General features: G+C 51.9%; 1 protein-coding gene across 1 annotated transcript in view; it reads right to left on the reverse strand.

The window, feature by feature from the left end:
- Positions 1-12,968, reverse strand: part of KAL1 (Kallmann syndrome 1 sequence) — a 190,406-nt gene that overhangs the window by 6,932 nt on the left and 170,506 nt on the right. Inside the window, exons 10-11 of the mRNA XM_010829905.1 lie at positions 2,741-2,835; positions 786-960 (exon numbers count right to left, since the gene is read on the reverse strand). Coding sequence (XP_010828207.1) covers positions 786-960; positions 2,741-2,835 — 270 coding nt within the window. The remainder of the gene's footprint in view (positions 1-785; positions 961-2,740; positions 2,836-12,968) is intronic.

Here is a 12,968-nt window from a genome sequence, read left to right on the forward strand (position 1 = left end):
TGGGTGGGGAAGGCTGGGGTCGTGGTGAGAGCCGTCGGCAGTGACCAGAACCAGCTCCCAGGCGGGGCTTCTGAGGATAAGTGTCCCTCGATGTGCGCCAGGGCTGCGGAAGGTGGAGATGGGGGATGGAAAGGCTGTGAAGGGTAACGCCCCTGGGGCTGGGCTGAACACGAGTCAAGTGAGCTACACGAGGTGCACCCCAGAGCACCCGGGGAGAGATACCGGCCCCTCTTCTAAGGGCTTGGGCTTCCAAGGTTGGGCTTCCTTGGTGGCTCAGCTGATAAAGAATCCACCTGTAATACAGGAGACCCTGATTCCATTCCTGGGTTGGGAAGATCCCTGGAGAAGGGATAGGCTACCCACTCTAGTGTTCTTGGGCTTCCGTGGTAGCTTAGCTGGTAAACAATCTGTGTGTAAGGTGGGAGACCTGGGATCCATCCCTAGGTTGGAAAGATCCCCCTGGAGAAGGGAAAAGCTACCCACTCCAGTATTCCGGCCTGGAGAATTCTATGGACTGTACAGTCCAGGGTCGCAAAGAGTCTGACACCACTGAGCGACTTTCTCTTTCACTTCTAAGGGCTGATCCTTCAGCAAAGCCTGGGTGGCTAAGTGCAGCTGGACTTCGGAGGCTATGCGAGTGTTCGTATATACATGTTCCCTTTAGACAGGGCTGTCCTAGGGCCGTCTAGAAAGGGGTGACCCTTGTGGGTTTCAGGGCCTCGTGAATCGTGCTTTGGAGCTGTGCCTAGTGCCGCGCCCCTCTGGGGATTCCAGGTGACACGTACTCTCCTCCGCGCCGGGGCAGCTGAAGTGCTTGTGGGCCTTGCCCTTGAGCGCGGAGCACGGTGGGGTCGTGAAGGACGCGCTCTCCGCCTTCCAGCGACCCTGGGGCCGCGCGGCTTGCACAATCACCTTGTATTTGCAGGAGAACGACAGGTCTAGAAGAATCATGTAGTTTTCCTAGAGCGAGACGGAGACAGAGAGAACACGTCAGCTGTAAAATTCTCACAAGGGAACGGACTTGGCAGGAGATGCGATGATGTCCCGTGCGGTTGTCTTCTTGTATGTGGTGGTGGGGGGGGTGTGTGTGTGTGCGTGTGTGCGATACAGCCTTTACAAAAACCACACAGGGTCCTCACCGAGATGATTTACACCATGACCCCTGCTCCTGGGGCAAGGGGGTGTCACCCAGGCTCTAGAACAACCAGGTGGAAGCATTCAGTCCACGGCAGCCCCTTTCTGACCGTCACGACCCACCATGGGGAGCTGGCTGGACAGGGAAGGTGAAAAGCTGTGAATATCAACCGGAATTGTTATTAAAAAAAAAAAAGCTAACTCGGGCTTCCTCCCAGACACAGGCTCAGTTTAGACCTGAGTCTTTCCTGAAGGCAGAGAAGACATTCTGGAGCCGTGTCTCGTCTCCCCTCTCTGGAGGGCTCTCTCTGTTGCTTCCGGCTGGAGTGTGATGATTAAACAGAATGACGAGGCCAGACTCAACCGTGGAGGGCTGACGGGGCTGGGACTGTCGCCTTACAGGAAGAGGAAGCTGACAGTGATGGTTGTAACAAGCTACTGTGCTGTTTTTCTCTCTTCTTGAGCATGTGCGTGTCCCCTGTAAGGTGGCGTTGTCGTGGCCTCCTGCACACATATATAACCTTACAGGAACAGGCAAGCTGACCGTGACATTTGTAACAAGCTCCTGCGATGTTTCTTACCCTTGGTATGTTAGGGTGTGTGTGTGTGTCCCTTCTAGGGTGTTGTTTTCAGGGCCTTGTATACACGTAGATAACCCGACACCAACAGGAAAGCTGAGAGTGATGGTTGGAACAAGCTCATGTGATGCCTCCTTCCCTTGGTGTGGCAGGGGGTGTGTGTCCCTTCTAGGATGTCGTTGTCAGGACATTGTGTAGACTACATATATAACCTTGCAGGAACAGGAAAGCTGATAGTGATGGTTGTAACAAGCCCGTGTGAGGTTTCTTACCCTTGGTGTGTTAGGGGGTGTGTGTCAATTCTGGGCCAGCAGTTGTATTAGGGTGGGTGTGTCAATTGCAGGCGAGCAGTTGTGTTATGGTGTGTGTGTCAATTCTAGACAAGCAGTTGTATTAGGGTGTGTGTGTCAACTGTAGGTAAGTTGTGTTAGGGAGTGTATGGGTCAATTCTAGGCATGCAGTTGTCACGGCCTCCTACCCTTATACAAGAGCTGCAGCTGGGAGCGTGTCCGGGACCCTTAACGTCAGAAGAGCACGTGCTGGGGCCCAGGACGGGCGGGTCTTCCACCCCCAGCACAAGCTGGCACAAGGTAGGGATGTAGCTGAAGGTGAGGCTGAGGGATAGGGCTGCAGAGAAACCCTGGGAAGTGTTCCCATTTGCCCTGGGAAAATGAGGCCTTCAGGTCACAGGGGGTTCCGACTCAGAATGGAGAAGAGAATTCCGAGCTTCTGTGTGATTAAGATAAAACACTCCCAGGCTGACGGCGTTTGCCCTGGGAGCTCCTTGTGAGCTGTGTCTGGAATCTCCGAGTCTCAGGGTCCCCCCACCATGCTGGCAACATGCAGGGATGAGGGGTGAGTGAACACGTGACGCTGTGTCTCCTCCCCACCTGTCTGAAGGTAACGGGTCGGTGACTGAGTCACCCATGGCACGTTCAGCCTGCACCTCTTCCTGTCCAGCTGTGCCCGCAGGGCGGGTGCGTCTAAGAGCCCCCGAGCACCCCCATTTCAAGCCTCCTCCTCCTCACCTGGGTCACGGCTGAGGACGCCTCCAGCCTGGCAGATTCGTTGTGGGTGCAGACTTCCGGAAACCACTCCACGTGATACTGTCCGATGCCGGGATCTGTAAGGTGAACACAGTTAAGCGAAAAAAGAAAAAAAAAAAAAACAGTCTGCAAGCAAGAGGGCTCACGGTCTGATATTCCTGAAGCTGGAGAGAACAGGAAGGGGACAGAGGACCCTGCAGGCAATGCAGACGGGCACCCTCCAGGCCGAGGACGGAGGTCTCCCCAAATTCTGCCTGCTGTTTCCTCAACAGAAAATCAGCTCAGGACTTCCCTGATGGTCCAGTGGTTGGGACTCTACCTTCCAATGCAGGGAGTGTCGGTTCCATCCCTGTTTGGGGATGTAAGATCCCACACGCCTCATGGCCAAAGAACCAAAGTGTAAAACGGAAGCGATATCGCTTCACTCGTTCTGTGAAGACTTTAAAAACGGTCCGTATCAAAGAAATGTTCAAGAATGGAGTAGGGGAAAAGAATGAAGTCAGGGGAAACATAATAGAGCATAAAAGGAAAAGTAAATTGAGATACGAGAACCAGATAGGAAAAAAAAAATCATGAGAAAAGTGACAGTGTGATGCCTCCACAGAGGTCTTGAGCCTAATCCAGCCGTGGCACCCATGGTAACGAAACCCAAGGAGAATGGGGGATGCCCAGCGTCCGTCTTCTTGTTTCCTAGGTGATGAGAGAGATTCCGCAGGAGTCTCTCAATCCTGCATATTTCTGAGGAAGCTGGTGGAAGAAATCCTGAAGTCGGGCAGGAGTAAACGCCTGGCCCTTCCTCACCCTGAAGGCCTGGCCACCCCAGTGTGCTCCGTGTGGACTCCGAGTGTGCTCTGTGTGGACTCCATATGAGCACTGTGTGTGCTCAGTGTGTGCTCTATGTGTGGTCCGTGTGTGCTCCATGTGCTCTGTGTGGATTCCATGTGTGCTCTGTGTGGACTCTGTGTGCTCCATGTGGGCTCCGTGTGTGCTCTGTGTGGACTCCATGTATGTTCAGCGTGTGCTCTGTGTGTGCTCTGTGTAGACTCCATGTCTGCTCCGTGTGTGCTCCATGTGGACTCTGCATGTGCTCTGTGTGGACTCCATGACTGCTCCATATGTGCTCTGTGTGGACTCCATGTGTGCTCTGTGTGTGTTCAGCATGTGCTCTGTGTGTGCTGTGTGGACTCCATGTGTGCTCTGTGGACTCCATGTGTGCTCCGTGTGGATTCTGTATGGACTCCGTGTGCTCCGTGTGTGCTCTGTGTGCTCCATGTGGGCTCCGTGTGTGCTCTGTGTGGACTCCATGTGTGCTCTGTGTGTGTGCAGCATGTGCTGTGTGTGTGCTGTGTGGACTCCATGTGTGCTCTGTGGACTCCATGTGTGCTCTGTGTGGATTCTGTGTGGACTCCACGTGCTTCGTGTGTGCTCTGTGTGGACTCCATGTCTGCTCCATGTCTGCTCCATGTGTGCTCGGTGTGGACTCTGTGTGTGCTCAGTGTGGACTCTGCGTGTGCCTGGTGTGTGCTGTGTGGACTCCGTGTGTGCTCCGTGTGTGCTGTGTGGATTCCATGTGTGCTCTGTGTGGACTCTGCATGTGCTCTGTGTGGACTCCATGTCTGCTCCATGTGTGCTCTGTGTGGACTCCGTGTGTGCTCTGTGTGTGTTCAGCATGTGCTCTGTGTGTGCTGTGTGGACTCCGTGTGTGCTCTGTGGACTCCATGTGTGCTCTGTGTGGATTCTGTGTGGACTCCGTGTGCTCCATGTGTGCTCTGTGTGGACTCCATGTCTGCTCCATGTCTGCTCCGTGTGTGCTCCGTTTGGACTCTGTGTGTGCTCGGTGTGGACTCTGCGTGTGCTCGTTGTGTGCTCCATGTGTGCTTTGTGGACTCCGTGTGGACTCCATGTCTGCTCCGTGTGTGCTCCATGTGCACAGGGTCTCCTCCTCAGGAGACGAGGGTGAGAACAGTCTGCAGTGAGTGCGCCCCAGCCTCACTGCCTGTGTGACCCCTGCAGAATCAGACCTGCTCCCCCAGCACCCAGAGAACAGGGCCCCTTATGTAACGTCTCCACTTCCGCCCCGAGCAGCCCGTTTTCTGTTCGTGTCTTTTCTTTGGGCGATCGACCGAGTGGGAAAAAAAGACAAAAGTGCTCCAGAGCCAGGCCTGAGTGTGGGAACAGAGGCTGGGCCGGGTTTATCAATCACCCAGTGAGTCCCCGGGCAGGCGTGAAAGGCATTGCCCCCTCCTGCCACCCCTGGGGTGGTCAGCCTCGCATCCTGGCCGCACTCAAACCAAGCGTTTGATGGGAGGTTTTCAGAGCTCAGACGTCTTTGATGGAGTGCTGGGTCCGCTGGAAACTTGCTCTGGAGCACTTTGGGAAATGAGAAGAGGACTTTTCCACCAGAAAGCAAAGAGATACCAAGCAGGCATCAACGCTGTTTAGCTAAAAAGGGTTGAGGTTGTAACTCTTTACACGGCAGACGTCAAGAGCTATGGGTTGACTGGAGAAGAACTGTACATTATACGCAAAGTACGAAGTCAAGTGATGAGCGAATTCATACCCTTTCTTTCAACAGGTGCTGCTGCTCGACGCATTGTGCTCAAATGACCTCCCAGAGGCAGCTGGACTCGTGGACCCGAAATACGGAGGCGTCTGGGTAAGTAACAGCGTGCGTGGGTGACATCCACGTTAGGTTGGACGGAGGTGGGATACAGGTGAATACAGAACCATCATGACAGAAGCACAGTGTACTGACGAGACGGTTATGGCGATAACTACAGCGTGGGCACAGCTCACGGAAGGGGTGGGCAGAGCCCTGAGCAGGGCAGGTAGCGGTGGGCAGGGCGCCACCCGACGCCCCTGTGTGCCCCAAAGCAAACTCACTTCTGTACGTGGTGAACCCCTGCGTCCCTCAAGCCCACAAAGCAAATCAAAGCATTTGCTGCTGCCGCTGAAAGGATCAGACTTTTCATCTTAATGTAAAATCCCACTGGACAGGTGGGTGCCCCCCCGCCCCGTATTGGAGAGCATGATTTGCACCACAGAGAATAGGCCAGTTCCTGCCAAGTCCGGAGCAGGGCACAGCAGAGTCCTCACAGTCTCCGGTGCCGAGCAGCCAAGTGGACCCCACTTTGCCGCGCTACAGCTGTGCGATGTGCAATTGTTACCCACGGCTCCAGGTCTCCCAAGAACCCATGTGTTCCTATAGTACGGTTCACAGGAGCATGTACTGAGCCACACATCCGATGGCCCCTCCCACCCTTTAGCTCTGCAAGCTGCCGGCTCTGAGTGCACACCCTGGGTCTCTGGACACGGACCCCCACCTTGGTGAGGATCTCCGTGCAAACCCAAGGCTTTCCAATCACTTCCCGTGGCTGGCTCAGCAGACTCCACACCCTAGATTCCTACCCCACTGCGTTCCCTCTGCCTTTATTTAACGATTCCTTTGGTTTCCTGTATCTGTGAGGCTCTGACCTCCTAGAGCCTGGTGGGACGGCCCTCCCCGGGATGGCCTTATGTCCAGAGAGCAGATAGCTCACCTGCAGGCATCCATGTTCTGTGCAGACCGGCCAACCCAGAGCCTGCACCCCAGCATCCCCTCAGAGGGGGGACCCTCACCCTTGGGGTCACCAGGTCCACCCTCATCAGCCCTCCAGGGCCACGGAACTGCGGCAGCCTGTGTCCAGAACCTGAGCTTCCCTGGTGGATCAGTTGGTAAAGAATCTGCCTGCAATGCAGGAGACCCAGGTACCATCCCTGGGTCGGGAAGATCCCTGGAGGAGGGCATGGCAACCCACTCCAGTATTCTTGCCTGGAGAATCCACATGGACAGAGGAGCCTGGCGGGCTACAGACTCGCAAAGAGTAGGACACAACGGAGCGACTAAATCACCACCACTTCCCAGAGCCCACTGTGATGATCCAGACCCGCCAACCCCCAGAATGACCAGTGTTTCCTGTCCCTCCCCGACCACAGAAAGCACGGTCAAGCCTCCTGAGCACTGTTCCTGCCTCCTGCCCGACCCTGGGGTCTCCCTGAGAGGCATGGAGGGCCCTCACTTTGGCCACCAAGAGTCACAAACCATCTTCTCAACGGCAGGTGTCTGTTGATCAGTTGCCTTCCACCAAACCCACACTGCAAAACACAGTTTACAGGAACTGCCTGTCTTTCCCGCAGGCCTTTATAGCATGTTTTCAGGCACAACTCGCAGTCCAAGCTTTTCCAAACAGCGGCCTGCATCTCACATAAAGTCTGCAGCTGTCTTGTAACTCGCACAAGTTAGGGTTTAGAAAGTCAACCATGAACACACTGTAGCAAATCCTGGGTGGCTGCTCCTTGGTGGAAATGCAGGGTTACTGGCTTCCTGCGGTGACAGGTATCGTTGTCCGCTAATCAGGAAGTAAGCTGTTTTAATGTGTTTGTTTTTTTAAAAACTTATTACATCTCTCTTAAAAGCATTAGTTGCCCCAGTCATGTCTGACTCTTTTGTGATCTCCATGGGCTCACTGTAGCGTGCCAGGTTTCTCTGTCTTATCTGAGCTTCTCCAGGCAAGAGCACTGGAGTGGGTGGCCATTTCCTTCTCCAGGGGAATCTTCTCCACTCCAAGACAGAACCCACGTCTCCTGCACTGCAGGGGGATTCTTTACCATCTGAGCCACTAGGGAAAACCCAAATCTAATCTAAGAGATATTACAATTATTTATGAACTGAAAGAACTCTAGGGAATGGCAATCCGTTCCACTGTTCTTGCCTGGAGAATTCCATGGACAGAGAAGCCTGGTGGATTACAGTCCGTGGGGTTGCAAAGAGTCGCACGACTGAGCCACTAACACACACACACACACACACACACAAAGAACTCTAGTTGAAAGCATTTTCACAATCCCGGATAGAAGGACAGCAAGTGTCTTTTGCCTCCCGTGCCACTGTATTTTAATCCGTCATCATCTCAGAACCCACAAACTTAACCCCTTTTTTACCTTTTTTGGGGCTTCCCTGGTGGCTCAGCTGGTAAAGAATCCACCTGAAATGCAGGAGACCTGGATTTTATCCCTGGGTTGGGAAGATCCCCTGGAGAAGGGAAAGGCAACCCACTCCAGTATCCTGGCCTGGAGAATCCCATGGGCTGTATAGTCCATGGGGTCGCAGAGAGTTGGACACAACTGAGCGACTTGCACAGTTACTTTCTTCCCCTTTTTCAGAGCATCCTCACGGGCTCTCAGTGTGACCCCGGCCCCTGACACGCAGCCTCAAGCCTGAATCGGGGGCTCTCCTCTAGCTGTTTCTGGAGGCGGCTCCATGTTACTACCTCCCTCACACTGAGCTCGTGGTGCCACAGGCCACACCTGCAGGGGGATGGGCCCGCCGCCCACCTCCGCTGCCGGGTGGGGCGTCACCTTCCTCCTCGGGAGCCTTAGGGGGCAGCTCTGCACTTTGGGCCACTTGTACACAGAACAGATCTCAATGAGACAGACACAGTGTCCACGGCGGGAAAGCAGACCATGCCGAGGGTGTGTTCCCAGCTCGAGGGAGGAACTGAGAGGGCAGCAGCGGGTGGGAACGTGGACGCGGGGTCCCTTCCAGCCCAGCACCATGCCCTGCACGAGCATCTCCACTGAGGACCACAAGCACCCCGGGACTGGCGCATAAACCCCAGTGACGCCACGAATGTGCAAGGACACAGTCCTGTGGGCAGGCACGATCCACAGCCTGTCTTTCCTTTTCAAATCAGTAGCCTAAGGTAGAGCTTTAAAGACACACAGCCCACAGCATGTTCACGGGTCACCTTCAAGCCATGCATGCCTGCTCAGTCACTTAGTCGTGTCCGACGCTTTGCCACCCCATGGACTGTAGCCCGTCAGGTTCCTCTGTCCAGGGGATTCTCCAGGCAAGAACAGTGGAGTGGGTTGCCATGCCCTCCTCCAGGGGATCTTCCCCACCCAGGGTTGGAACGCGCGTCTCTTACGACTCCTGCATTAGCAGGCGGGTTCTTTACCACTAGCAGCACGGGAAGCCCTCCTTTGAACCAGTCCTCTCCTCTTGCTGCAAAGATACTGACGTGGCTGATTCCAGAGTTGTCACTCGGTGTGCGTAGTGACCATGTGCTGGACCACAACTCCAGCACCTCACACGCCGTCCAGGGGGTTCTGACCTCACTCACCCCTTCCCTCCTCTGGAAGCCACCCCGGCTCCTCTGGGCCTCTGCCTTGGCGCTCCCCAGGGTTCTCCAGTTCGTCTGGGCAGTCACTGTTGGGGTCCCTGGCCACCTCACCCCACTTTGGGCATGCCGTTGAGATAGGTCTTGATTCCTCTTCTCTCTAGAGCAGTGGTCCCCAACCTCCGTGGTCGTACCAGGGACCCGTTTCGTGGAAGATGACTTTTCCACGGATAGGGGGGTGGGGGTAGATGGGTTTTTGAGATGATTCAAGTGCATTCCTGGAGAAGGCGATGGCATCCCACTCCAGTACTCTTGCCTGGAAAAATCCCATGGACAGAGGAGCCTGGTAGTCTGCAGTCCATGGGGTCACAAAGAGTCGGACCCGACTGAGCGACTTCACTTTCACGAGTGGCGTTCCATTTGCCGTGTGCTTTGTCTTATTATTTATTCCATCAGCTCCACCTCTGAGCACCAAGCATTAGATCCGAGGTTCAGGACCGCTGCTCTAGGGGATCTCTAGATCCCTAGTTCTTCCCTTACTTAAGAACGTATTCTTAAACTCCGACTTACTCTGGTCCGAGTACTACAAGTGAACTGTGTTTTATTTACATACAATGGCTGCTTGGAGATGCTCAATCGCAGTGGTTTCTCTTACTTGTAAATACTACTACTACCTGTTTCCATATTACTAGTGGAACAGTTAGACCTGTTTTCTAACGACTGGTAAACTGATCAAGTAACCCAGAAGAAGGCAAAGAAAAAAGTGCTTCTGACTGATCCTTATTTTGAATAAACAGAAATGAAAGAGGCAGAAAGGAATTTCAAGCAAACGTAATGTCTATAACCATCACTTTCATTCAACATTGTACTCAAAGTCTCAGCCAGCATGAAGACAGGGCAAAGAAGCAAAAATGTGCAAAGCCTGGAAAGGAAAATGCAACTTTCTTATGATTTACTGACAACATGATCATTTTCATAGAAAATGCTGGAAATCAACTATGCTTCAATTAAAAATTTTTTTTCTTTGCGGGGGGGAAAAAAAGAGGGAAAGAAAAATAAAGGAACACGGATGCCCTACGCTGGATCCTTACGACAGAAATGAAATCTGAACGAAAGCCAGCTGAGAGGCAAAGATGGAGCAACGACATTCCTCGGACGTAAGGAGGGCACCTGAGTGACCCTGTGTGAGGAGAGTGCTCACATAGTACACGGAGCCCAGTGGACCTGAAGGAAGCAAAATGATGAACTGATCATCCCTTAAAGGAAGAGCTATTAAGAAACTGAAAAAAAAAAAGAAAAAAAAGTAGAGACAGACTTACATAAAACCAGGAACGACCTGGGTAAAACCAGCATAGCCATTTCCCTTCTCCAGGGGATCTTTCCAACCCAGGGATCGAACCCGGGTCTCCTGCATTGCAGGCACGTTGTTTACCGTCTGAGCCAGTAGTGAAGCCCCAAATGAAAGTGCAAGTCACTCAGTCGTGTCCGACTCTTTGTGACCCCATGGACTATATAGTCCATGGAATTCTCCAGGCCAGAGTACTGGAGTGGGCAGCCGTTCCCTTCTCCAGGGGATCTTCCCGACCCAGGGATCAAATCCACGTCTCCCGCATTGCAGGCGGATTCTTTACCAGCAGAGCCATCAGCAAAGCCCAGGAATACTGGAGTGGGCAGCCTTTCCCTTCTCCAGGGGAACTTCCCTACCCAGGAATTGAACCAGGGTCTCCTGCATTGCAGACGGATTCTTTACCAACTGAGCCACCAGGGAAGCCCAGTGAAGCCCCAAATTAAGAACTATCAGGAAATTGAAAGAAATAAAAGTAGAAAGAAACTGAGATGAAACCAGCACATGACTCGAATACCCCATACATAAAGGACTCTTGCAGGACAGACTGGCTAAATCACCTAGAGAGTGCTTTGGAAAAGAGGAGCCCCATCGCCAATAAACTCACGACGAGGTGTTCAACTCCTGGATGAGCAGCAACACGCAAGAACAAAGAGCAGCGAGCCATCACGACACACGTACCAGAAGGGCTGAGCTGAGGAAAAGATGGATTCTCCACTTGGGGAGACTGTGGGGAGAACATCTAAACCTCTCTGTGGGCGGGTGCATGGTCCAAGCTCTGTGCAAGACTCTTCTAGGGGTCTATGTCCTCTGACCAAGAGTCTCACCTCTGAGTGGGGGGAATATGTATGCACATGTGTGACTCAGAAGGTGTGTTCACAGGATGTCCACAACGGTGCTGTTCTTTTCCATCTTTAAGATTCTTTGATGCAGATCCTTTGAAAAGTATTGAATTTGCTACATCACTTCTGTTTTATGTTTCGTTTCGCTTTTGGCCCCAAGGCATGTGTGATCCTAGCTTCCCGACCAGGGACGGAACCCGCGACCCCTGCTTTGGAAGGTGATGTCTTGACCACTGGACCACCAGGGAAGTCCTTCTTCCCAGCCCATCACTGGGGCCAACCAAATCTCCAGCCACTGTTGACAAGAAACGTCACAGCTGGAGGTGTCCCGGGCACAAAACGGTGTAGCAAGATGAGTGGATGAATCAGTGCTTCCTGCAGGAGACTGGGTGAGTGTCCCCCATGTACTGTTAACTGCGGGAAGCCAGGTACAGGTCGTTAAGATCCTATCTGGATAAACTCAAGTACAGGTACAACATGTGTGCACATTCAGAAGTCAGGATGTTGGTGGTTTACTCCTCTGAGCCTGATATGCTTTCATCTCCCGTATGTTCAACTTTTCCTTAGATGAGATGCTTACACGTTCGATAATAAAATGTGTTATTTCATTGATACTAATGTCATATGGATGTACGATGCTAATTTTAAATTGGTAAGGACAGTCATCCTCTGATACCCACTGGAGGCTGGGGATTGGACCCCCCACCTTGAATACCAAATTCCAAGGATGGATGCTGGAGTCCCACAGTGAGCCCTTCATACCTGCGGGTTCTGCATCCTTGGGTTCAACCAGCTGCTGACTGTAGACAAGACTACGGGACCCACAGACCGGTGAATCTGCAGATGCAGAACCCGCTGATGTGGAGAGCTGACTGTATAAGAGATTAAATAAATTCTATCATTTAATGTTAATATGAATATTAAAATTAATCAATTAATATTAATTTAAATGTTGCAATATGTATACATAATGTTACTTTAGTAATATTGAATAAATTTAAATTAACATGATAGTAATAAAATACTAAACCTTATTGGTAATGTTATTTTAGCTACAGAATGAATTTGAGCAGCTTGGAAGAAAATTCCAGAACAAGAGCTCCAGCATCCATATACCGGCACATGAGCTGATAACACTGAGTAAAACGGTGCCTCAGAAAAGTAAGAATTTTGAAAACTAATTCATGAAACAATTTTGCCTAAAAGAGATTTTGAGTCTTAAAATGCATAGAAGTGATAATACGTATGTCAATTATCTCTAAAAGCAGTATTTCAGTAATGCAAAACAAATACTCTTAGGAAACAAAGGAATGAAAGGAATTTATCTCAAAGATAAAAAGAAAACAGAATCTATTCTAAGGATGAACATTCACTGCAGTATTAACGATAAAACAAATTCTGAAGGCAACTAAATGTTTGGCTACAGTGCAATTACGACAGCACACAATATCCATCAAAGTAACCATTTCAAAATGTTATTAAAAAGACTAACAGTATATAAAATGCAAATATATTATTTGAAAATGTGGTCATTTTACATATATACACACACACACGCAAAAATGGCTTCCCTGGTGGCTCAGCCTGCAATCCAAGAGACCTGGGTTCGATCACTGGGTCGGGAAGATGCCCTGGAGAAGGGAACGGCAACCCACTGGAGAATCCCATGGACAGAGGAGCCTGGCGGGCTACAGTCCACGGGGTCCCAAAGAGTCGGACACGACTGAGAGACTACAGTTCCGTTCGGTTCAGTCACTCAGTCGTGTCTGACTCTTTGTGACCCCATGAATCGCAGCATGCCAGGCCTCCCTGTCCATCACCAGCTTCCAGAGTTCACCCAGACTCAAGTCCATCAAGTCGGTGAT

Source organism: Bison bison, unplaced genomic scaffold (assembly GCF_000754665.1).
Source record: "Bison bison bison isolate TAMUID 2011002044 unplaced genomic scaffold, Bison_UMD1.0 scf7180017864512, whole genome shotgun sequence".
Taxonomy (NCBI): domain Eukaryota; kingdom Metazoa; phylum Chordata; class Mammalia; order Artiodactyla; family Bovidae; genus Bison; species Bison bison.